Source organism: Pleurodeles waltl, chromosome 4_2 (assembly GCF_031143425.1).
Source record: "Pleurodeles waltl isolate 20211129_DDA chromosome 4_2, aPleWal1.hap1.20221129, whole genome shotgun sequence".
Classification (NCBI taxonomy): Eukaryota; Metazoa; Chordata; class Amphibia; order Caudata; family Salamandridae; genus Pleurodeles; species Pleurodeles waltl.
The window spans coordinates 380,145,780-380,172,611 of NC_090443.1; the positions used below are offsets into that span (position 1 = coordinate 380,145,780).

General features: G+C 40.9%; 1 protein-coding gene across 6 annotated transcripts in view; it reads left to right on the forward strand.

The window, feature by feature from the left end:
* PBX1 (PBX homeobox 1) overlaps nt 1-26,832 on the forward strand; it is a 385,571-nt gene that overhangs the window by 329,219 nt on the left and 29,520 nt on the right. For 4 of the 6 annotated variants that reach the window (XM_069231494.1, XM_069231492.1, XM_069231493.1 and 1 more), the window contains one exon: nt 21,318-21,430. The exons of the other annotated variants lie outside the window; for them this stretch is intronic. In XM_069231494.1, coding sequence (XP_069087595.1) covers nt 21,318-21,430 — 113 coding nt within the window. The remainder of the gene's footprint in view (nt 1-21,317; nt 21,431-26,832) is intronic. 6 annotated transcript variants of the gene reach the window in all.

The window sequence follows — 26,832 nt, forward strand, 5'->3', positions numbered from 1 at the left end:
AAAGGGCCATCAGTTATTTTTATGCCTCACTGATTTACAGTGGGCAAAATAAAGAATAATTTATTAGAAATGCAAACTCTAACATGTGAAAATGTCTTCCCGCTCCAAACTATAAACAAGCTGCCAGGCTGGAAGTTTAAACAGCAAGATGTTATCATGTTGTAGAAAACATTTTGAATACAAGGACATGAATCGCTCTTTACTCGTAAACACTGTAAAATATAGCAAATTAACGTAAAAAAGACTGCTGAGGAGACGAAAGTTTAACGTGAAAAACAAAAACACAAAGCAGAAACATTAGCATGTGTTCGTGAAAGGGCAGCATCACCCAGATTAAAGGGTGTAAATGACTGGCTGGCTGGCTGGCTTGTTCTGTAGACAGCAGCGATGTTATCAGATGCTATGAAACTTTGTGGAGTGAATCACACCTAAACAGTGTAAAGTGCAGCCAAACACCAAATAGGAAACACCAGTAAAACAACACATAAACATAAATATTAAAAAACACAATTGTATTATTATGCAGTCATTAGCTTTAAAAAAATATATATTTTAGATGTAGTCAATGTCTTCCATTGTTCGACTGTAGTTTATAAGTGGAAATGTGTATTTTGTAAGCGCATACTTGCCTTCAGTAAACACAGTGTTAGCGTGCTTCAGTTAAGCTTTGCCCAATAAAACACTGCTAAATAGCAACATTTTCATTTTTTGCTGCAGATTGAGGAAGAAGGTACATGGAAGTGCTTTATTTTTATGCAGGGCCACTGGAATTATATGGCAGGAAAAGACAAAATTATGAGGCAGGGTTGACCAATTTATGTGGCAAGAAAAGTCTGGTTCTCAATTTACAATGCCAGTCGCTCTAACTCAAGAAAATGCAAGACCTATTGCTTTGCAAATGCTTGGTTTTGGGCATGCCACTGTTTCTTGGTGGTGTCTGCACCCAAAGGCTGCAAGCGGGGCGGTGGGGTGGGATATTTTTTATTTATTTATTTATTTTGGAAGTTTCATATAGCGCAAACTCAATGAAGGAGAGCTTTACATGAGTACCACTGTACAAGCACAATATACAAACTGGTGCATCTTAAACAGAAAAAACACTGAAATCCTCAATAAGGATCTCCCTGCACAGTGGGAGAGCTGATACTACGGTATTCACAGCACTCGAGAAACTCGCCCCATAATACTTTGTGAGCCATTTCTTTTACAAAAATTTGGGCCTATAACTTAGCCTGTGGTGGTCCTGTGACAATAGGACCACCACCAAACCTTTCAGCATGACGGGCTTTTTCATTCTATGTAATCTCTGGGTCCCCACCGTAGGTTGGGAACCCCAAAATAGTATCCTCTCCCACCATTCAGTGTCTTTGTAAGCTCTCATGGCTGGAACATTTGTTTTACAGCTGGGAGTAGTTTGTGTTTAAGGGGCTTCTTTGTAATATTTTTCTCGTAGGCCTGAAATGTGTAATGCACTACACCCTCCAGGGACTAAATATATGGTTACATTGCATCACACTCTTTTTTCAGGTGGGTATGATCCCTAGGGGCTGACCATATGGTTACATGACCATGTTTCTTACAAATGCTATTTTTATTATTGTGCTCTCTAGGGGCTGTTCTGAGCATTACACTCTAGATGCTGCAATATTTGCTGCACTCAGAAACTCTCCCCATAATGCTCTGCATGGCATTCCTTTTACAACACATTTTTGCCCTCAACTCACCATGAGGTGGTCCTAGGACAATGGGACCACCATCAAAATGTTCAGCGCAATGCACTCTTTCTGTCTGTCATCTCTGGGTCCCCACACTGGGTTGGGGGGACCCCAAAATAATAACTCCTCCCACCATTCAGTGACTTTTTAAGTTCTCTCATGGCTGGAACGTTTGTTTTATAGCTGAGAGTAGTCTGTGTTTTAAGGAGGACCTTTTTTGTAATATTATTCTAGTAAGCCTACAAGGCCTGTTTATGTGTAATGCACTACACCCTCTAGAGACCAAATATATGGTTACACTGCATTACGTTCTGCCATTCTGTTTTCATGTGGCTATGCTCCCTAGCGGCTGACTATATGGTTACATGACCATGTTTCTTACAAATGATATTTTTATTGTGGTGCCCTCTAGAGGATGTTCTGAGCATTACAGTCAACATACTACAATATTTTCTGCGCTCGGAAATTCACCCCATAATGTTTTGCTGGGCAATTCTTTTACAAAACATTTTTGCCCATAACTCACGTGCTGTGGTCCTAGGAGAATCATACTGCAGTCAAAACAGTTAGCACAATGTGTTCTTTCTGTCTAGGTCATCTCTGGGTCCCCACACTAGGTTTTGGACCCCAAATTAATAATGTATATAAATATATATAAATAATGGCAATATTTTCATTTTTTGTGCAGATAGAGGAAGAAGGTAAATGGAAGTGCTTTATTTATAAGCAGGGCCACTGGAATTAAATGGAAGAGAGGGCCAAATTAGGCAGCAGGGTTGACCACTTTATGTGGCAAGAAAAGTCCAGTTATGCATTTACAACGCCAATAGCTCTAACTCAAGCAAATGCAAGACCTATTGCATTGCAAATGCTTGTTGTTACTAATGAATCAACCTTCCCAATTGTCTAATTTGATTCTATTTCACTGGAAAACTTAAAAGCGGCACATGTGATTAGTATGTTTTAGAAAGTTTGGTTTTAGTGCACATCGATTGGATTGCAGCGATATCATGTATGTGCGAGTTGAAGGAATATTTGTATTTTAGTGCTCTTCATTTTTTCACATTTGACGATTTTGCCATTAAGGCTTTAAGTAGATGTTAGTTTATCTGCCACAGGGATTATTCTGTTTGTATAGGATTCTCAAGATTAAGCACGGTCTCCAGTGAAATTGAGTGGCTCCTCTAATACTAAAGTCCTGCATTAGAGTATGCATTAGAGTTTGGCAGAGAGGTACTCCATCAAAACCGTGATGGATATCACATCCCCCTTATTACAAGTGCCATAGGATATAATTTGCTTGTAATAAGTTGGACTGGATATCCCTCACGTTTGTGACAGAGTAACCTGTCTGCCAAACTGTAAATCAGGCCCGATATCTTTCACAGAGTTCTTAAAAATGCAGGCCTCTTGTAACAGGAAAAAAAAAGAATTTTCTCTAGAGCTTTGCTGATAGAGAAAATGCCTTTGACCAGACTGACCCGGGTCAAAACACACAGGATTCACAACACATAACAAATCCTTGTCTCAAATTCACATGAAAATATGAACAGTTAACAATTTATCTTTTTTCAACAATAAAAAATAATGGTTAGTTCCTAGAAGTTTGGCATGGCGTTCAAGATATACAAAAAACAATATGAGGTACTTGGAATGAGCAATATAAATCATTAAGGAAGACCCACTGCTTACCCATGGGATGTGCCCCTCTGCCCACTGCCCACACTGCTGTCCTTAACTTATCACTTTGTGTACATTCTCAATTGTCCCTTCAGAAGGTTGGTTATGTAGATGGTTGGTTGTGAAGTGAGGGGTTCCTTAAACCTGAAACATACTCGCTGCCCATCTGGAAGAACATTCAGTAGTGACTGTATGACACTGGGTAGCTGGTAAATCTGATGTGAAAGTCACATCCAGTATTCCACTCCTGTCCAGTAATCCATGCTTCTTTAAATTCTGCCGCTGAATATATTCCTATTCTTCCCAATAATGATGTCCCCCTTTCTGAACAACTGTTTACTTATTCTTCACTATTCGTTGATGTTGGGCAGTAGTGGTGACGTAGGAATAAACACAGATGACAGACTGAAATCATTTTATGGCCTGTTTTGTTCTCCCTAAAAAGGTGGGTTTGTGTTACCATTGTGTGGGTCGTTGCTAAGGTTTCATCTTGTGTGCTGTGTAACATTTTGGAGCACACATCTACAGTAGAATATTATGCAACCTGCACACAGAAACAAGATTGGTGATCCAAATTGCGCCCATATCAGACAGGTTCTGTGGAGTGAGGCGCAAGAATATAAGCATCCCAGTTTTGCACGTGATTGAGGCTGGGCTCCCCCCTCTTCAAAACATTTTTGCAAGTGTGATGAGCTTTCTTGCAGGATGGGTGAGAGGCAGTTTGTTTCAAAGCATAAAAGAATATCAACCTATAAATCTTGGCAAGAACAGCCACTTTAAGTGGATCCTTTTGCGATGATGCCACCTGAAATTAAGGATGGTTTTCATAGACCCTTGGATATATGGTTCACCTCATGTATTATTGACTATTCAGGTACTAATAGCTCCCACTAAATCACCTGCTTCTAACTTCACCAGGATTGTTGCCTGTGGGACGTCAAGTCAGCTAATCCACTTTGGCCACCTGCACAAAATGCAGGCGTCCACGACGGTGATCCTTCTCTAGGATGATCTGCCGTTCTTTTGTATTGCCACCTCATTTTAAGTTCACTCCATCTTACTTATCCCTCTTCTCTTTATTTTCACCCTCTTTTTGCTTGTTTTTGACTATAGTTTGTCACCAAATTATTTGGACGAGGCAGCGTTTAGAAGTGGCTCCAAGCATCACTGAGTGCGATTCACAAATAAATAAGTAACGCATATGCTATTTGATAGAAGAGTCCTTGATTCTGTATTAAAATTAACGAATAGTCTCGTAACAGAATGAAAGGAAGTACGCGCTGAAGGAACAGTGGTAGAGTTGAACTTCAAATAATGTAAGAGTACATTTCTAATGTAAATATTCACGCTACAGGAAAGACTAGACTTTCCAGTGGGAGAGCCTTGTCAGATATAGAGATCATTATAGTATGACTGACAAGGAAATCTAAAATATTTCGTTCATGGAGAGGCTAGCAAAGTCTTAAAATACCACCCAACGAAGGAGACCGGATTCAAGTACCAGAACAGTATTAAAAAAAAATCTGGCACAGATTCAGTGGCCAGATTTGGTTAAGAATGCTCCTGGTCCTAGCAGTAAAAACGTTCAGATTGCTTATAGTCTCAGTGCCTGTTTAGTTCCTACATATGGGACTCAAAGATATTGTTTGCTTTTAGTTTTACTTTTAGTTGGTTTTTCTGTATTTTAATTTGCTAAATGTAGTTAGATGTCAATTAATTTGTTCCAAATTCAGTTGATTTTACTTCAGGAATTTCGGTTTCTAACAAAAAGGAAATTCAATATTCTATTGTATTCTACGAGATTTATAAAGCGCATGGCTACTCAGCGGGCCTCCCATCGCTGGTAACCATCTCTGCCCTAGTCTGAAAGTGTTTTTACAGATGATCTTAAGCTATAATAAATATGTTTTCAAATTCCTCCTGAAATTCCTTTTTGAATTATCCAGTCTCAAATGTGTTGGGAGGGCATTCCGTATTACTCTCTTAATCCTGGGAACCTGAAGCTTATGATATGCTTTTGATCTCAGCAATCTTGTAGGCTTATATGCAGTCAGCCGGCGCTGCATACACGTGAATCCTTTTTTAAAGACAAAGGACTTTAAACTGTGTCTCTTTTCTATGGGCAACCAGTCCAAGGCTGCCAGAGCTGGCCTAGCCCATGCCTGGGCTGTTTGTTAAGAACGTGTGCCACTGCATTTTGTATCACATGTAATAGTTTGGTTACCTTTTGGCAGATTCGCTCACCTTCCACCATCTAGGCTCCTCTTTTGATTAATTGTAAGCTTGCACTGCGAACAAAAAACAAAATAATAGATGAAAATGCTTGAATCACATTTGCACATTCAGGCACAGCTCATGCATTGGCTGGTGGCAGTACACGTCAGTCTGTCTTTAAGTAAAGTAGAGGTAACCTTGAGCAACTTTATAAATTTAAATTTCGGAATCAGATAATTAGCTGAGTGTTTCGAAATCTTTGAATAATTTTAGTCATTTGCATTAAAGTGTAATTAGTACACTTTACAAAGTGCATACTTTACCCATGTGCTTTTCCCACTTCATGGGTGAACTTGAATATTTGTGTAACTGGGACATTTGCAGACCCTCCAAGTATCTGCCAGACCTACAGGCAGTCTTATTTCTCTTCATCCACGCTTTAAATTGACAAGACTCTATTAATTAGCCTTGATGTACCTAAGACACCAGAAAACAACGATATTCTGTACCAGTCACTCAAGATAGTGGCAGGTTAAATCATTGAAAATTGTCTTTGGCTTAGAACCGGTCTATGCAATTGAAAAAGGGACACCTCGTAGGCGTATAGGGAATCTTTGGAATCACAAGTTTTTTTTATTTCATCCTCGGTTCTTGGGCAAAGAAGCATATTCGATTCTTGATGAAATTAACAGCATCAACTAAACAGACTCTATGAAAGACAGACTCCAAAGAACACAGACTCCATTAAAAACAGACTCCATCAAATGGTCAAGTCATTTCCATTCACCTGAGAATTGCTAGTCATATCGTGATAAATATATATTTTCTGCTTCTCTTGTTTTATTGTTTGTGCAGTTCAGTAATAACCATGCTTATTGAATCGATCGAATGAGTGTTTTCACAGCAAATTCTTTGCTAAATGTTAATATATCTGCTACCTTGCTTCCTAGTAAATCTGCTACTTTACACTTTACATACCAGTGACAATTTCTACGTGTGCCTGCAAAGCTGCTACTTTACATGTCACTTAGATGAATACCCATCCATGCCAAGAAAAAGGTTTCTCTGTACACCACTGGCAATCCTTTCATTGTGATCCTCAATATGTCAGCCACTACTTTACATTACTCACATGTAGGACTGCTGCCATGTATCTGGATAACACACCAGCTTTATGTTGGTAACATTGCTCATTCATGTGCCATTGAACCTTGCATTTTACATTGGCGATAGTGGTGAATTTTGAAGTCAGGCATGGTTAATTTGCATGCCAACTATCAGTACGGCGGACTTATATGTCATTAGTAACATGGCTATAACACGTCAACAGCGTCCTTGCTCTTCATGCCTTTAGCAGTGGTTTCCATGATTCTATGACAAAACCACTGCTGCTTTAGAGACATTTACTGTAACTGCCATAGGACCATTAACACAGCTTCCTACCATGTATGCAGCTTTGAAGCATTTAGTGGTACAGAAAGGGTGCCATGCACCATAGAGAAAACATGGAAAATGAGCCTCTTGACCTCTGCTTGGCTAATAAAGTCAAGCCTCAGTGGGTTCCTTATGCCTATGGGCCCTGGTGCCACTGTACCTGCTATACCATTGATCGACTACTCCTCCGGCTGTATTGTCAGCATCACTTACACTTAATGTTCACTAGCATTGCTGCTGCAAGTACTGGATCCGTTCTTTTTTTAAATCAGTAAACCTCCTGATTTGTTTTCATTAATACTCTACTTTATAGTTCATAACAGTTTCCTAATTCTGTTAGTTTACTGATTCATGTTACAGCGACATATCTGCTTTACATGCCCGGCAGCAGTTTTGCTTTTTTCTGTCAGTTACACTTGTTTCATATATGCTGTAGCAGGCATGCTTTATCGGCAGGACGTCACGTGCAAGTGACCTGCCTGTCACTCAGATTTGACAGGACCTGTATCATTGCTGCTGTGTATGTCAGTGACTCTCCTGCTTTATAACTCGTTACATTGTGAATGCAATTTAAGATTAACATCTCGAAAACAGGGCTGCTTTGCTGTTGTTAATTTTGCTGCTTGATGTTGCTGCCCAGCAAGTAAATTCTGCAAGGAGCCAATTTACATGGTAGTGTTGCTGCTTTGCATGTTGCTTTTTATTGGTCACGCCAAACAAAGTGAATGTAATTGATTTACAAACACTTTAATGAAACAATGACGCTAAAATGCAGGGGTCTGGGCAAAACAATGTGTAATTTACACAGAGCATAAACTTGTTTTGTTACGTGTAAATTGCGACTTTGATGGCTGAGGTACACTTGACTCTAGTACTGTATCGTTGCATAAATTTATTCCCAAAATGCGTGGCTTTCACATAGATGTGTGAGTTAGCTCTAAAGCTGCTATGATCTAACAAGGGTTTGGTGTGGCTTTGAAACTCACGGCTGCATTAGGGTAGGTAGAATCCTGTTTGGAGGGGGAGGGCATTGTCAAGTGGTTAAAAGTGGCAGACCTGTGAATTAATTAAGAAAGACAATCGGTTTTGGCAGTGGTATATTGGTTCCATCTGCTATTTGTGGGCCGAAATGTGGTGAAGAGAAGTAGTTACTAGCCATGCAGACCGAAGGTCGAGGACTTCAGCAAACTTCTGCACAAGTCACTTTGCCCATCTGGGCCTCAAATTGTAGCAGTATATAAATAAGCTAAAAAGGAAAACGAATTGGTACAATGTGTTGTCAAAATTAAATGTTCTCATGCTACTCCCCAGTTCCTCAATCACACCATAATTTTCGATGTACAGAAACGTGTAACCGAGATCTTGTTCCGACAAGAAAAGGCATTCAGGTGCCCCTTTATAGATTGGTCTATGCCATATCAAAGGCCTCAAATAAATAGAAGTAAATGTGAAAAATCACATTTATTTAAACAGGGCTGGTGCCCAATATTCTGATATTCTGGACCAGTTTTGTTCTATGTGCCACTCTGCTTGAGGAACCCAAGGCTGTTACATCTTATTGCTTTGCCTTATCTTTAGGACAGTGAGGCCCTAAGATTCGCAGAAAGGCAGGTGATCCAGACTCTCGCTATCTGCTCTGAAAATCTGTGTCATAGCGAAGCATTCCACTGGTATTTGTAGGTGTGTTGAATGAACTACTGCTGCCCTTTAGCCAGTGGAGGTGTCTTTCTTCCATTGCAGTAGCAGGATAATACAACCATTTGCAATGTAAAAGGTCTCGCATTAGTGAGAGTTAGACCTGTTGGCATTGTAAATGATAATGACAGCCTCGCATTTGGGACCTTATAAATATTTGGCCATGCAGCACATTAAACCTTTATCAGAAATAAACTGTGTTTGTGCATTCCTTCATACACTTGGCTGGCATTAGACTGTAATGGTCTGAACAGCTCCCACAGAGCACCACAATAAAAATAAAATTTGGAAGAAACATGGGCATGTAACAATATATTCAGCCTCTAGAGGGCATAATCACATAAAAGAAAGATAAAGAGCATTGCAGTGTAACCATGTAATCAGCCCCTTGAGGGCAATAGTGTATTACACATTTTCAGGCCTAACAAGCCTTTTAAATATATTTTATCAGTGGAGTCAGTGGCACAAGGGTGCAGTGCCACACTTCGTTACTAGATGTCAGAAGGTACTGTACCACTGGTTGTGGCTAGATATCCCCGTGGAGCCAAAAGCACTCAGAGTACAGTGTCACAGAACACTGACAGAACTCCTTCTGACATCAGAAGCTCAGAATTTCCCCAAACCCAGAATCGGGTGGAGAAGTACTAGCTAGGTCCTCAGTGAAATGGCTAAAATATGTAGCCATGCTGTACATTAAACCTTTATCAGAAATAAACGGTGTTTGTGCATACATTAACCCTTTATCAGAAATAAACTGTGCTTGTGCATTAGCAGAAGGTGCAATACCACTGGTCGTGACTAGATGTTCCTGTGGAGCCAACTGAGTTAGTTGTGCCTTGGGGAAATTATCATCCTTCAGTCCTTGAAGAGCATAATACATTACACATTTGCAGGTTGAGCAAGACTGTCAGAATATTGTTGCAAACAAGGTCCTTACAACAAATACTCCTCTCAGCTGTAAAAACAAAAGTTCTAGCTATAAGAGAGTTTAAATATGCATTGACTGGTGGAAGAGGTTATGATTTTTGGGCCCCCTTTACTCTAGTATGACCCACAAGATGTCCTGAACAGAAAGAGCACATATTCTGATTCTTTTGATGGTGTCCCCTTGCCCTAAGACCACCACAGGCTGAGTTATGGCCAAAAATGTGTTGGAAAAGGAATGCCTGTAAAGCATTATGAGGTGAATTTCCGTGCATACATTAAACCTTTATCAGAAATAAATTGTGTTTGTGCATTAGCAGAAGGTGCAATACCACTGGTCGTGGCTAGATGTTCCTGTGGAGTCAACTGAGTTAGTAGTACCTTGGGGCAATTATCATCCTTCAGCCCTTGGAGAACACACTGCATTACGCATTTGCAGGCTGTCAGATTGTCATGACAACCCCTTTAGAAAGCAAACGCCTCTCAGCTGTACAAACAAAGGTTCCAGCTATAAGAGAGATTAAATATGCATTGAATGGTGGAAGAGGTTATGATTTTTGGCCCCCCTCCAACCTAGTCTGACCCACAAGATGGCCTGTGCAGGGAGAGCCGCTGTTGATGATTCATTCCTGGGTCGATTTCATGCTGTATAAAGCCACCACAAATGTACAAAACACATGCACAACACAACTACTTGTGATTACTGATTACGTAAAGTAAAGGACCAGGTGAAGTGCAAACTCGGAAAACAAATCGCTCGTGAACACGAGTGCTTACAGACAAACACAAGAGGTAGGAAACAAAAAAAAATAGTCCGTCCAAACAACAGAAAAACATTCCAGGTGTAATTAAACTATACTTGGCTGATGCTCCTCAGCCCAGTTCAGGAAGTGACATATCAGCTGTCAAACCAGTTAGGAGGCAGCAAAACGAGAGCAACATTGCCTTCAACCTATGGTAAACGGCATGCAGCAGCCAGTGGGAGAAAAACCCTATACTCCAACCAACATGCGCGCTGTCTAGGCTCGACCTAGAAAGGATGAGGAGGGTGACCACTGATGACACATTTGTAAGAGGTGAGTTGTGTGAGGCAAAAATTGAGATAGCTCTGCCTTCATTTCAATCCCCTGACAAAGTCAAGTGCGAGGTCAGATACAAGGTTAAACCAAAGTCTTCTTACCTTGGGTTTGTCCATGAACCTAAAAATGGGGCAGATTTGTGTAATACATTACTGGCAAAGTAAAAGTGAAATGTATTTTTTTTATCTCTGTGTAACATTACAAGATGCAATGTCTCATGGAACTGACTTAGAGACCATCAATCAGCTAGGACGCACTGTTTATTTTCTTTTGAAATTACCTGAGTACGTTCTCCAAGTGTTCTAATGTCTGTACATGTTGTTCTCTGTGATCAGCATAGAATTTAGCTAATTATGTACCGAAGTTAAAAAGACACAAAATGGCCGCTGGGTGTGTGTGCACAATATTGAGCTGTGCAGGATAAGAAATTTCCCCTTTGCAACAAAACGTCGATTTGTTCTAGAAGGTATTCCTATTTTTTAAAATTCAAATGATTTGTTCCTTACCATTAATGTTTAACCTCTGCCTGATCTGCCAATCCTCCCACCTATATACGTTTAGCTTTTTTTGTCAACATTTTTATCCTGAGGATTTTAGGAAGTAGGCTCAACCTTTTAAACAGGACATGACATCAGAGGAGGACAAGACGACGTGTGCTCTCGTATTTCAGCAACAAAGGCACACGTTTTGGAGGATTATTTTTCTCCTGCTTTCCACCAACCAGAACATGTAACCTTGTTTGCCACTTTGTTAATGCCGTGGAATCTATTGGCTTAATTTCTCTAGTCCTGTGACATAGCATCCTGTTTCTGGTGTGTAAGGTGCTTTATAGAATCTAAAATGCCAAGATAATAGAATGCTTACAAAAAAAAGAGAAAAGTAAATGGGGCGAACTTTCAATAGGGAACTTTATCATAAGTCAAAATGTTACAATGGAGTAGCTGCATATTTCATTTTTGTATCAAGTAAATATTCATTCCCCTTGATTCCAGGGCCTGTGTAAAGCACAACAGGTCATAACTTCAGCAATACCACCTGCAATATTTCTCGTATTTCATTTTACAACCCTCATCATTACAGTCCTCTCAGTATCAACAACTGCTGTCACAACAACGACTGGAGGCCATTTTAAAATATTTTTGACGATTGATGAACAGCTGCCTTTATGTACGGAAAAATGCTGCCATTTTAACCATGATGAGCGCCTTCTCAAAGAACAGATGCAGCAGTTGCACACATGGGACACCACCAACAAATGGACAGCGAAGAAGGCAAACTAAAATAAACCCCACTTCCAAATATTAAACGCAAATAAATCCCTTAAGTGCACTTTATTTCTCAAATAGTCCTGGTATATGTAGAAGCAAGGTATTAATTAGACAATGCAATCATATTTGTGATTTTATGATTAATCACACTGCAGTTACCAAGTGTTATTGCCCATTTCACCGATGGTGGATTACAGTCTACAGTGGAAGTGTCTGGGTTGAAGCACTTGCCACAACATGTTAATGACAAAAGTACAGCACAAAAATAATTTGACATTGATTAAAGACGCTTATGTAGAGAGCAAGCCCTTTGTGACGGCAGACATTCATTTTCATGTACTAAATTCAGGTATTCATTTTTGTAGCATATCCTGGCATTTGTATGCAATACTAATACTAGTATTTTACAGTTGATTATATTCTAAATCAAATCATGATACCTAGTTTTACACAATAAAAATTACCTAACAATCTCTATGTGTGAAAGTTCAACCAGACACTCAACAGTCACCACAGAATCAACTAAGTCATGTTCAGAGAAGGCAACCTATTGTTACACCTGTTGCCTGTCAAACACAGTAGGGCGTCCCATTTTTAATTCTGTTTATTATCTTTCTTGTGATCAAGTGTGAGTCCCTTGTACCATGTGATGATGAACATCATGTTACACACAGGGTTGGGCATAGGGCACTTTACATATGGAGGTGCCTTAATGACAAGTAACCTCCAATGGTGTATAGCAAGCATGAGATGCCTTCTAGTCATGAGGAATGCTTTTTATTCTCACTTGCGAGGCTAAAGGCTTCGTATGTCACTGGAGTTGTATGACTTCCTCTTCTATGGGCAATAAGAAAAGCAACTAACCTCACCTCATGATATATATGTAGTGGATAAAATACCACCTGGCATACGTTATAAGTATATGCAAGTCACAAACAAGCTCTGTGACCATATAGAGGAACGAGGCCGAAGGCTGAGTTCCTATATAAGGTTAAGAAACTCTAAGATGATTTGTAGTATTCCCTTAAGGTACCCTGAGGATATTTTATTCTTTATAACACATAGTCTCACAGTCACCCTTCCAAAAAAACTACTTAAATCCTTGGCATCTTGCTCTTTCAAATTAAAGAGCTAGAATGGTTGCAGGCATGGAGGACACAAGTGGAATCTGTGGTGCAAAATTAAGCATACCAAAAAGCAGTTGGTGATTTCTTCTGAAATGGTAATAGAGTCATTTTAATGTGAGTGAGTAAAAATGCTGTAAGTCAGAATGTGTAGGAACATGCAGAGAAATGCTTCTTTGCTGTAGTGACCGATAGAATGCCAAAAATTAGCACTTGCCATTAACATTTTATCTTCTGATCACAGTTCGTTTTAAAAAAACAGATCAGAAGACTCAAAACCAGTTCTCGTTTTGTTGCTTCAGGTGCAGATATATTTATGCCTTATGACCTGCCTTGTACCTTAGCTGCTGAGCCTGGCAGGAGACTTTATCATATCGCTGCTCAAATGTAATCGCTTATTATTTACGTACAGACTCCAGGTCATCCTGGATGCAAAAAGAACAGATGATGGACCGGCATGGGTGGCAAAAAGACGATAGATTTAGGCCCAGATCTCTGTACTGGGGGTGAATGTTTGACATTGTTCAGCATTCCGTCCATCACTTGTTCCTTTTTCCAGGTCATCTTGGAGTCAGCAGCCCATCTTGTTCCTCGTCTCCAGCTCGCTCCTTCATCTCACCTCGTCTTAGGAATTTGCATTGGCTCTCTGTGCATAAGAGACCTGTGATCAGCACTCTCTGCTTTGGCCTTTGAGCTTTAAACAATACAGGTCCTCTCAACTTAAACTTGAAACTTACCTTTCACCACACTGCACGTGCTCTGTGCTCGGTCAACTATAATTTCACTGCTATTCCTCAAACTCTTGTACCAGAACTGGCGGATATTCTTTCTCATAGTTAGTAGCAAAACATTGGAATAATTTTATTTCTCTATGCTAGCTTTCCAGTTATCAGCCTATCAAGAAATAACAACCTGGCTTTTTAGCAGAACGGTTTGGTTTCTCTAAGGCTCTGCACTAGACTTTGCTTTGCAGCGCCTCAACACCCCCATGGATAGCAACTGTGCTTTGCAAAATAAAATAACACAGGAGTTGAATAGCTACATCATTTCTTAAAACAGCTGTTTAGAGACAACTTGATTGTAATAAAGAAATTAAAAACAGGATATTTGCAGGGATTGCAAGCACCCATGTATTGTATCTGTATCTTATCCAGGGCCACTGGATTTATGCAATTCTGGTGCAGTGGCATTTATTGCATAGATATGGATTTGTTGAATTTGTCACTTAGTCCATGATCTACTACATAATCTTCAGATTTTAACAATAGATGTTGTTCCTAGCTCTAACAGATCAAAGGTTATTAAAACATGGCAAGACGTGCTTTTGTGTAGTGGAAGGCCCTTCACAAAGGTTAACTGGTCTGCTATTCTTTTGCTTATTGATGTATTTGGATGTTAAATTGGTACTAATAAGATGAAATATTTTCCTAGACAGTGTTACCATAGGTAGAATTGACTAAGGAAGTAATACTATCACAAAATGTGTCTCATTACGCCGTTTGCTTTGTCTTGCCGCATAATTTAGTCAAACCTGCCACACAAATTGGGCCTCCTCTGCTGCATAATTTCAGTGGCCTTGATCTTATCCTATCGTAGTGAACCTTTTGCACACTCCCAAGTGTGTGCCTTTATTCAGTGCAGTGTGGCATCTAATTGAAGGGGCGGTGTTTATAATGGGCGTATACATTCAGGAAGGGAGGTTTTAAAGATATTTGGAGACACATAGTGGTACACAGTAGACAGATTTATGGACAAAGTTTGAAAATAGATAAATGGTACACTTCAATTCCCTGTGTTGTCTCATCTGCAAAGCTGAAATTTTCAGTGCAGGCCAGAGTCACTCTTAGCATGTTAGCAATGTTATTTTCATAAATTTACCACTCACACCCATCCTTTCTGTGTTCAAACTGTATGTACACAACATTCCTCCATTATAGTTACTGACGGTCAAAATTCACAGTCTCACACCTTAGTTGTATACCTATTGTCTAATTTGTTATAGTCAGGGCCACTTGAAACATGCGATTCTGTGGCTGCAGCGGTTTTCACATAGTTATGAATCCATTATCTTTTGTCAGATTCTAACAAAAAAATGTCTCTAGATCAAATGATCAAAAGTTACTACAAAGCGCTGTGACATGTGCTGCCATGGAGTGGCAGGATGTTTACCTTGCATTGCAAGATCATCTTTTTTTATTGACTGCTGCATTTCGGTGTTAAAATAACACTAATGAGGTGAAGTGTAGCTTCTTGCTTAGACAGTGTTGAGATTGTAAAAATCACAAAAAAATGCATTAGTAAATTCCACAAAATGTGCCATGTTACACCGCATACTTTGCTTTTTCTTGTTGCATAATTTAGTTAACCCTACTGCCTAATTGGTTCCTCTCATTCCGCATCATTCTGGTGGCCTTGTGTGTAGTTAAGACCAGCTGCAGGCCACCCTTTGGGGTTGAGGGGCCAGGCCCCCCCACCTCTTGCCCCTCAAGAAGAGTGTCTGTCAGGTTGAGCAAAGGTCAGCCTGACTGACACTCTAAATTTTCAGGTCAGGCAGCGAGGAGCTAGACATGTGCTATTTGTGCAGGCTCCCGGCTGCCTGAGCTGAACTTTGCTGGACTGAAGAAGTCACAGCCTTGTGTGCGTGACCTCTTCATCCTAGCAAAGGTGCCTTGATCAGGGGGAATGCCACTGATTGATTCAGACCTGGGCGCTTCAGTTTTAAGCCCTGAAGCGCCCAGGACCAAATGTCAGTCATTGACACCTTGTCACAGAGTGGGGTGGGGTCAGTAGTCTCACTGACACTTCCCACTCTGTGACGAGTTGGGACTGCTGCCTTCCCTCATTGGCTGACCTTAGGTTAGCCAGTGAGGGAGGCAGGAGTCCCAACCCTCCAGTGACCTACAGGGCCGGGCTGAAGGTAAGCATGTGTGTGTGTATTTTTTAATGAATGTTTGGTGCTTGCGAGCATGTTTGAATATTTGATAACGTGTTGTGAATAGATGTGTGTGTGCACAATTGAGAGTGAGTGTGTATGTGTCCCGCCCGCCCCGCTCCCTCCTAAAATTACCGCCAGCTACTGGTTAAAATTAGTGTAGCTTGAATATATATTTTTTTAAGACAGTACACCAAAGTCGTAATTTTTGTTTCACCCAGCAACATCTGGGCTGCTTTTTGGATATCAAATGACTTGATTAGTAAAAACGAGAAACAGTGCACAGGAACGTCAAAAATAGTGTAAATAGCGTCAATTTCACCTAACTTTAATTAGGTTGCATTAGAGGGGAGTATTCACTAGTATGAATACATAGAGGCTTTCTGTTTGTGATACTAAAACCATGTATATTATCAATAAAGAGAGGCCAGACATGCACACCGCAGTAGTGTGTGGTACTGTAGTCTCTGCAGTGATGAGAAAAGGCCAAGCAGTGTGTTTGTTAAGAATGCAATCTATGTCTTCTTTTCCAGACCCTCAGCTGAACTTCCTTAACTACAGATATCTGAATGGGGACGAACTATGAACAAAAGGGGTGGGTGAAGGTGGCGGGGTGGCACTACTGAAATGTTCACATATTATTGTTTTTGACCTTGGAAAAAGCTGCTAATCATAGTTATTTGCCTTTGGGAGCTATCATATAAACGGGCGTAACGCAAGCCCTTGCAGTATGGGGGAGGCAGGGCATCTGTTCAATGCCCTCCAAATCCTTCTGGGGAACCCCTTCCTTTCCAGTGTCAATGAGTATCTGTCATATATGAGAGACAATGCCCCTCTCCACATTCTGCAGGGGTTCCTATCATCTTATGATACACCTCTGCTCATAAACCCTCTTTTTAGGGTCAGACCCATAAGTCAAGTGCAGTATAATAACACTTGTAATCGTCTAGCTCAAATGCCTGATCAGATTCGTAGTCAATAATGCAACCTTCATTATTGCGAGTGCAATATTTAATAAAATATTCCTTTGATTCAGTCAGTTGGATTCAGGGATTGATGGCTATGAGTAAAGCCTCCATTCCATGGTTTCGTTGAGCTGACAGCAACTCAAAACTTGTTCACTCCTCCTTAACCCTCATCTCTTTCAACCCAGGCACCCACTCATCCAAATTCCACCACCTAAAGTCAGGCAGTTACTTCTGGTTGCGAAAAACAACAGAAGCAAATCCTCCCTCTCCAGCTCTGAGTTGTCACTCGACTTCAGTCAATCAATCAAGGATTTGTAGAGCGCAACTAATCACCCATAGGGGTCTCAAGGCGCTGTATGTGGGTATGCTGCACAGTCGACGAGCCAGGTCTTGAGGTCCTTCTTGAACTGCTTCAGTGATGTGGTCTGCCTGAGCTTGAGTGGTAGTGCGTTCCATGTCCAGGTTGCTAGGTAGGAGAAGGATCCTCCTCCTGCTGTACTTTTCCTGACCTTGGGGATGGCTGCAAGGGCGAGCTGGGAGGAACAGAGACATCTGTTGGGTACGTAGAAAGTGAGGCGGTGGTTGAGGTAGGCCAGTCCTATGTTGTGCAATGCCTTGTAGGTGTGGATCAGGAGTTTGTATGTGATGTGCTTGTTGACTGGGAGCCAGTGTAGGTCTCTGAGGTGGGAGGTGATGGGGCAGTGTTGGGGGATGTCGAGGATTAGTCTGGCTGCTACATTCTGAACTATTTGAAGTCTTGATTGAAGTTGCTTGGTGATGCCGGCATAGAGTGCGTTGCTGTAGTCCAGTTTGCTACTGATGAGTGTGTGGGTGGCTGTCTTCCTCGTGTCGGGGGGAATCCATTTGAAACTCTTCCACTGGAGTCAGAGGGTGTGGAAGTATGAGGAAGAAACGGTGTTGACTTGGCAGGTCATTGATTGAGAGGAGTCAGGATGATGCCTAAGCTGTGTGCATGGTCATTGGGGGCGCAGCGGTTACCCAGAGCAGTGGGCCACGAGGAGTCCTTCCAGGCAGAAGAGGTGGGGATTATCATGAGGATCTCTGTCTTGTCCAAGCTGAGCTTGAGGCAGCTGGCCTTCATCCAGGCGGCAACTGCTCTTATCTTGTTGTGGAAATTCCTCTTGGCTTGAGCAGAGTCCTCGGACAGGGAGAGAATTAGTTGGGTGTCGTCGGCATAGGAGACTATGGGCCTGATTCTAACTTTGGAGGACGGTGTTAAACCGTCCCAAAAGTGGCGGATATACCACCTACCGTATTACGAGTTCCATAGGATATAATGGACTCGTAATACGGTAGGTGGTATATCCGCCACTTTTGGGACGGTTTAACACCGTCCTCCAAAGTTAGAATCAGGCCCTATGTTTAGCTTGTGGTGTTTGGTGATCTTGGCAAGCGGGGGAATGTAGATGTTGAAAAGCGTCAGGCCGAGAGAAGATCCTTGGGGCACTCCGCAGCAAGTGTCTTTAGGTTCTGACGTGAACGGCGGTAGTCTGATCCTCTGTGTTCTGCCGGTGAGGAAGGACCTGATCCAATTCAGGGCCTTTTCTCGGATGCTGGCGTCGTGCAGTCTGTCACAGAGAGTGGAGTGGGAGGCGGTGTTAAATGCAGTGAAGAGGTCGAGGAGGATGAGTGCGGCCGTGCCTCCGCGGTCCAGTATGATGTGTATGTCATCAGTGGCTGCTAAGAGTGTGATTTCAATGCTGTGGTTGCTTCTGAATCCGGACTGGGATGGGTCCAGGATATGGTGTGTCATGGGGAATTTGGTGAGTTGCTGGTTGACGGCTTTCTCCGTTACCTCGGCTAGTAAAGGGAGCAGAGAGATAGGTCTGTAGTTCTTCAGCTCCCTTGGGTCAGAGGTGGGTTTCTTGCGTATCGGGCTGATTTCAGTATGCTTTCAGTTTGAGGGGAATGTGGCAGTCTCAAAGGATCGGTTGATGGTTCGGCAGAGCTCTGGTGCTATGGTGGCGCTGGCCAGGTTGAGGATGTGATGAGGGCCTAGAACCGAGGGTGCTCCCGAGTGGATGGAGTTCATCAGTCTTTGGGTGTCCTCTGTGATGATGGGGGCCAGGAGGTCAGTATCTGGTGAAGTGCTAAGTCCATGGTGGTGAGGGGTGCTGGCGTTTTTTGGTTCCTGAAGCCTTAGTATATGTCCTGGATCTTATGGTGAAAGAAGGTGGCGAGGTAGTTGCAGAGGTCTTGGGAGGGGGGAATGGAAGAGGTGTCTGTCCCAGGGTTCGTGAACTCTTTCACGATGGTGAAGAGCTCTTTACTATTATGAGCGCTGGTGTTGAGGTGTGCTTGAAAGGTGGCTTTTTTGGCGGCTCTGACGTTCTGGTGGTGTGTGGTGACTGCATTTTTGTAGGCTGTGCTGTCTTCGGTTGATTTCTCCCATTCATTGTCTTAAGTTAATCAGTGTGTTTGAGTTAAGGGAATGGGAGGCTTACTTTGCATGTTTTATTTTCAACAAACATTATGGTTGGTGCTTCAATAAAGTCAGCCCTTAGGTGTATATTAACTAAAAGGCATATTGATTTTTTTGGTTTTTTTTTTTTAGTGTTTTCTATGTCACTTGGTCTGCTTCAGAGCACTTCCAGGCAAAGTGGGGATAAGATAAATCAAACAGAAATCTGTGATCTCTTTGTACTAAGCATTCAATGAAGAGGAGTCCGCCACTGACTCTCATTCTTAGTTGGTGGAACAACCGTTGGCTGATAGGAAGGCACAGTTTTCATCCTGTTGTGCAAGTAGGAACATGGCTCCTCGCCTGAGGTGGAGGAGGAGGAGATTTCAGAGGAACAATCTGTGCACATGGACTAATCTCCCAATGAACCATTTGTATTTTAATACCTGATTGGACAGTAAGTTAGAGGGGTGCCAAACCAAGGTTGACATAAGTGAACAGTATGTGGGGATATCCTCTACTGTTTATGGTCGCATTTACTAATGATTTGAATTTGAGATTGGAAAGACTGCTCGGAATAAAAGAGGAAAAGGGACGTCTTGGAAGAAGAGTGGTGTGGAAGGTCGGACTGGAGGCTGCATTTTATTTAATACCAGTACCTTGGTTTTGGATGAACTGAGGCAAAGCATGTCCTGAATCATTCAAACCTAGACGTGTTTGTCTCTACTTGACTTTTGTCCAAGTTCACTTGACTTTTTTAAATGAATCCGGAGATGACATAAGCCTAAGGACATAGGCCTGCCCTTTAAAAACATTCTAACACGAGTAATGTTTTTACAAGCAGAAACTAACTTTATACTGGTATGTACAGCCTGACGTCATAGCATGGCCACAGCCAATCTTTATTATGCTGTAGCCCCACCCAACATTTGCAAATAATTTAAATGAAACATTAATTTTGAGATTATATATCTAGCAAACCTTTCACACAGTTTTTGTTTTGTGCTTTCTAAACCGTGCAGGAAATCCCGTCAGATTGGACTTTGCATGATAAGGCTGCAGCCCGTGTTTACAAAGAGGAAGTGTATTTTTGGTTAAAAACTTTGAAAATGGAGATGTATTTATTTAAAAAAAAAATATTTATAAAGTGCATGTAGGCTAGGCCAAAAGATCCCCCTTCTTATGTAGATAAAATGTCATAGTATCTAGGATATCACTCTTTTGAATATCTGGATTTATAATTAAAACATTGTTCAGTAATACCTTTCTTTTAAAATAATGTCATTGTCAGCGTTATGCACACAGACATGCACTGTGTAGTGTAATACGTTTCATATTGTAAAATATTTATTTCACTGAGGCTTTTAGATTATCAATGGAATTACAGGCCAGTTTTGGTGGGTGACTGCCGTTGTTTTTTGGGGGAATCGAGGAAGTGATGTACTTGAAGAACTAGTTAATGTGCAGTATCATAAAACTATTGCCTCTCACTTTTTGTTCAGCATTGTTGAGGGAATGAAACATGACGAGGCAGGTGCGAAAGTCTGTTTAACAAATGCCTTAGACCTACCCACATCCAATTATGGGTAACTTCATAAACATCTAACCACTTTCTTTCAGTACAATTCCTGTTATTCCAACCTTGTTGATCTGATAACCTCCATTTTGCACCCTTTATGCTTGCTTTTCTAACTCTCACTAACATGACCAGGTTCGATGTTCTGTCTATGCGTGTGCTGCTGTCCTCGTCTGTGTGGTGGTGTGGATTGTGGCTTTGCATGAGACCTATCCTCTTGGCTGAAGTCGCAGGCCGTGTTCCTCTTCCTTTCTCTGATTCAGGTGCCTCACTCTTTCCTTTCCAGGTTCTTCCAGTTCTTTTAACATGTCAAACTCTGGAGATTTGTTCATGAGCGTGCAGTCACTCAATGGGGATTCTTACCAAGGGGCGCAGGTTGGAGCCAACGTGCAGTCACAGGTAGGGACCACCACTTGTCACTAGTCAATATGTAGTATTCTGTAGGAGCCACCACTTTGCATTAGTAGTTCAACCCATGTGTTAAAAACCCAGTACCTGCAACATCAGCCTGTTAGAGGAATGCATTTGGCTCGGACCTTGCAGAAAGTGATTATCATGCAGGAAATTCCAGTTGATTCCAGTTGCAGCTGGTTTCTACTTTTAGGTATTAAATGATTTCAGTTGGTGTTTTAATTGGACAAGTAGTATTTCTCTTGTTTGTTCCAATGATCGTATGAAAGGAAATGTCCAAAAACGTTTATGCCATAAATGGATCCAGTGCAAACCATCTGAAATTTGGTCAACTGGAATTGTAATCAAACTTGGTATTAGGCAATCGCAAGGAAGGCTCCAGCTAATTAATATATTTCTTTAGGGCAAACAACTTCATGTGTTTTCATTTAGCTCATGATCCCCTCTCTCATCATTCCTGTGAAGTTCTCTTACTAGTCGTTTAGCCACGAGTCTGCATTTTAGCACGGAAAACTGCATAGCTCACCGAAGCGATACTATCTGTAGGACAGCTCAGGAGGCACATTTCTTCGTGCAAATAAGAACTCTACTATTGTCCACTTCACCTGGTTTGCTGCCGTTGTCTGTGAATTGTTTTCACAGTGATATCATCAGATTAAAGTGACTCTCATGTGTCTGTGAGTTTTTAGTCATGCTCTTTGCACTATGCCTTGGTCACAGCATCATTTTTTAGCCTCCATTTCCATTGTCCACCTCTGTTGACAACTAAAACATTCGTTCTGTTCAAATCTTAGCCTTGAGTCGGTATCTGACTGCTCCTGCTAAACTTTTTATTATTAGGTAAACTAGTAAATCTTTAGCATTGGCCCTCTATGTGGATGTAACAAACTGGGGTTGTGACTTGGATGCACCGTACAGTTTAAACATGTATGTTTTGGAAACCATTTGTGTTCCGTTTTGGCACTTGTGATTTCAAGACTTCAGTAGGAGTTTAAGCCTTTGTCCCCTGTCCGGTTCCATTTAGATGTAGGTGCATTTATTGTCGAAGGATTTGCATTTCAGCTTTACTTCTTTTTAAATATTGCTTGCAATCAATAAAGATGACCTTCGAGAGTTACGTAGCCAGTGCAGACCCGTAGAGTACTAAACCCAGTGGTCTTCGTTCCACCCTTGTAACTGAACTTTCATTACTAGTCCATATTGAGCTACAAAGTACCCAGTGTTGGTCCACAGCGCTTAAATATGCGTGTTATGTAAATCTTTGACTCAAAAGAAAAATGACCCTTTTGGGTGACCATAGTAAAATCAAGAAGGTTTTTATTCCCCTATTGTGCCCAGGTAATGCTCAAATCTCATAAAACGTTCATCAATCCGCATGCTTCAAATTCATCTTTAATGGGATTTTGGTCAATGTGTAGATGTCTATTAAGTACATTATTTGATATGTTCCACATCTTAGAGTAACTGGATAAAAGAGCACAGTACCCATGATTAAAAATATATACGTACCTAATTAGTTTTAATATAGCAACTGTATTTAAGTTATACATTCACCTTACAGCTGTATTTAAGTTATACATTCACATTAGAGCAAAAACAGAAAAACATATTGTACTCATTTGTAACAAATTAATTAATCCATATTCCTTGTGCACATATGCCTCTCAGCTCACTCACATACATTTACATTTTTCTCGTGACTGGAGAGTAAAAATTCATATTTTTTTAAGACTGTACAGTCTACCTGTTCTTTTTAGTTGGTCTAGTCTTTTTCACAGAGGGAACTCGCTATTTAGCTAACATGTGTTTGTCAGGTCCTAAATAATATATACTGTATCCTTCTTCAGGACAACACAGTTCACACAAATGTGCTCTGATAGCATTTGCTGTTTGAACATTGGGGGATTGACTTTAAGGTTACCATAATATTAAGGGTCGTTATGTCATAAACGATAATGCGGTCCAAAATCAATGACTGATGGTTCTGATGTGGTAAAAGTTTGAAGATATACGTAGGCTCTGTAATTTCATTATTTCAAAGTCTTCAGTAGATAGGGTGGGCTTAGACTTATTAGAATTTCCCATGACTGCCCAAAAGAAAGGGTTTCAAATATTACCCCATTTTGAAATATGAGGGTGCAGTAGTTGTAGGACCTTTATGTTTGGTAATGACCAGAACTAATCGTATTACCCTCAGTGATTACTCTAGTAAGATCACAGAACACTGCAAGACGTTTCCAAATTAGTCGTAGAAACAAATGTAATACAAAAAATGCAGTGCTTTCTGACACAGTGGAATAAGTCCAAAAGGCAAAAGTGGACTACCAGGGACTATTCATTGGCAAACCGAGACTCAGTTTGAGATCTTATTGTAACAAATACATTAATTACTATTATTTTCACAATTATGAATTGAAAATGGGTCGAAAAGTTCCTGAGGTGATGCATCAAAGAAAATACCTAAAAGGTGAGGGCTGCTAAACAGTAAAAAACATACCCCTCGTGCATCTGAGATAATCAAAATTACACACCTGTTGTTAGAAGGTACATAAAAAGTCTAGACTTAATGCAAACGACTGAGCAGTTGAAGTTGATCAATGATGAAATGCTGAGTTTACGGACAAAGGTGACCCATAATAGGCAATCTTGAAATTACAGGAGGTTGTGGTATTCCACTGTGGTGATCCTGGCTGAGCAGATGGTGAGTAGATTTTGAGTGTCTGATCTTAAGCCCTATGATGGGGACAATATAATTGGAAGTCCTTGGTGTGCTGCAAAAAGAACAGCCATTTAATTTCCTGTGAATTAATGACAGGTTCTTGAAATTGGATTTCTTACAACAGAACGACTTCAAGTCTAGGCAGAGGTAGCTGTGTAATATCAGGCCAAGTATTCTTTATTCTGGAGAGACTGAAGTTTTTTTTTTTTTTTTTACAAATTCAGTGTAGATGTCTTTGCAGTAGTCCATCCGTGATACGGCTACATCAAGCACCAACACAACTTTAAGCTAGGTGGTGGAGGGGTAATACACCCCAAGGTTGGCAAGCATTATTGAGTGTATTCATGGACACAGTCTTTACTTATGGTGTCGGAAATATCTCAGTCAAAACAGCACAGCCTAGTTTTGTATCTTCGCTTGTTGCAATAGCATTGAATCAAGGCAGGGGAAAGTGAGACATGCTGTGTCTGCAGTTCATCAGCATTCAGGATGCATTCAATCCAGTTCATAGTTCAGACAGTGGACCTTTAAATAGAGTCTCCTTGGCATAACATCTAACTTTAGACTGGTCTAGGAGCCATACACTTTCAGATAAGAACCAATGTTGTGGGCTTTCAAGATACTGGCTAGGGAAGCCATGTAGACCCTGAAAGGTGAGCAGTGCATTTTGAGACTTCAGTGATGGTAGTGGACAAGAAGGAGTCCAGCAGAAAGCATTGCAGTCTGGCACTCCTGCAAATGAGGAAAGTTAGCTTTAGCAGAAATTGGAGATTAGTGGCAAAAATGTCCATCATGATTATATTATATACTTGTTCCATATTAAATATAGCAGGTGCCTCTTTGTTGAAAATGACCAAGCAGGCAGTAGACTTTTAAAATAGCAGACAAATTGGTACACACCATGATTTCCAAAGCCTTTGCTACACAAGTTGGACAGCAGTAGGTTACTTGTGCATGTGATATCTAGACCTCTTTGCTTTTCATTCTTGGTCTTCTTGTTGCATGACTGAGTTCCTGTGGGATATTGCCAATTGAATGCAAAACTTGATAAGGTTGGTTATAAGTGCAGAAGAGCCATATTGATGATGTTCACATTGCCAATGTCCACTGTATGGGCAGGTGTTTTAGGGCATACTGGGTGTTGGTTATCTTGTTGGTGCAGCCAGGAGTAAACGTGGGGCGGATAACTTTTTGCTATAAATTTACAACAGGGTATGGAGAGGCGAGTGAGACACTACCTAGATTTTTGCTCTGATTGAATTAATTCCATAACAAAAGGATGTCAGACGTTTCATGTAGCGTTTGCTAGAAGGTACAAGTGAAATCTCCACTGGTGCATGAAATGTCTGGTTTCATAGAGGAGACACAGGTTAGAGATTGGGTTTACATCTTTGCTGTGCCAAAGTGGAAAAAGCTTTCTAATCACTTGTATAAGTGAGCTTGGCCCAAGTAGGATATTTTGTGATCAACATTTGAGAGCCTTCACTTTGTTTTTATTTGCCAAATATTGGTGGACCAGTTTCTCTTCCTGTTGCTGGTTCTATGTCTGCATAGCCATAAGGGGGGAAGTTGGTCCTGGACTAGTGTGGTTTTGTTGATCTTGGTGTGGCCTGGCCAAGAGAGGGGCCAACAGTTCACGATTTGACACATGGAATTAATGAGATGATCATTCAGGTGGAGCCCTAAAGTGGTTGATTGGCTTAATAGCTGAGTGAATCCAGTGGTATTGTTTCTGCCCTTGATGACAGGGCAAAATTATGGTCAGTTCAGAAGATCCCTCACAAAAAAGTGGCAAGGTGCTTTTAGGGAACTTGGTAAACAAGAGTGCATGAGCGGTAGGAGGGCTATTGAATTTTGCTAGAAGGCTTTCAAAGTCATATGAAGGGTGTTAGTTTTCCTTAAACATGAGTGAATGGTGATGGATAAACCTACTTCTTGGCTTATGCCAGTATCCAAGGAAGCACACAATTGTACTACTGAATTTTGGACATAGAAATATCACCATTTAGGAATATTGTGCACAAAATATCAAAGAGCAAAATACTGAAAGGTAAGTGTACAGATGTATTATTTCTAACTCCACATATTCATACCTTGAAGATATATTACCTAGTGGCGTTCACCACTCGATAGTTATAATTAGGACCATTTTTTCCATAGACTTAGCATTTTTTGTCTTGAAAATAACTTTCGAGCTGTTTAATGAATCTTCACTAACCTTTCAAAACTTATATTTTGTCAGTTCAGCTGTTGTCTTGAAAGTTTTGATGTGATCTGTCAAGCAAGGCCGAGAAAAAGAGGGGGTTTCCAAAATACTTTTTCCGCATTCTATGTCAGTGCGATTTTCCAAATTTGTGAACACAACTACAGCCCGAACCACTGAACAGAATTACACCAAATTTGGCAGAAAGCTAGCTCTTGGTCCAGAAAGCACGCTTTTTTGTGATTTGGTGTAAACCCATTCAGTAGTTTCTGAGATATTAGAGTTTAAAAAATATAGATGTATAGGGCTGAGTATTCGGATTTGTGAATTCTGATCCGGAGGAAAAGCAAGGCCCCAATTGGCTGGCTGCAATCTGACAGAAAAGTTGCGGTGCCATTTTGTTTGGCGCATCGGCTCAGGGTGGGAAAAGAAGAACGCAAAAACACATAAGGGGTTAGGATACAGGTA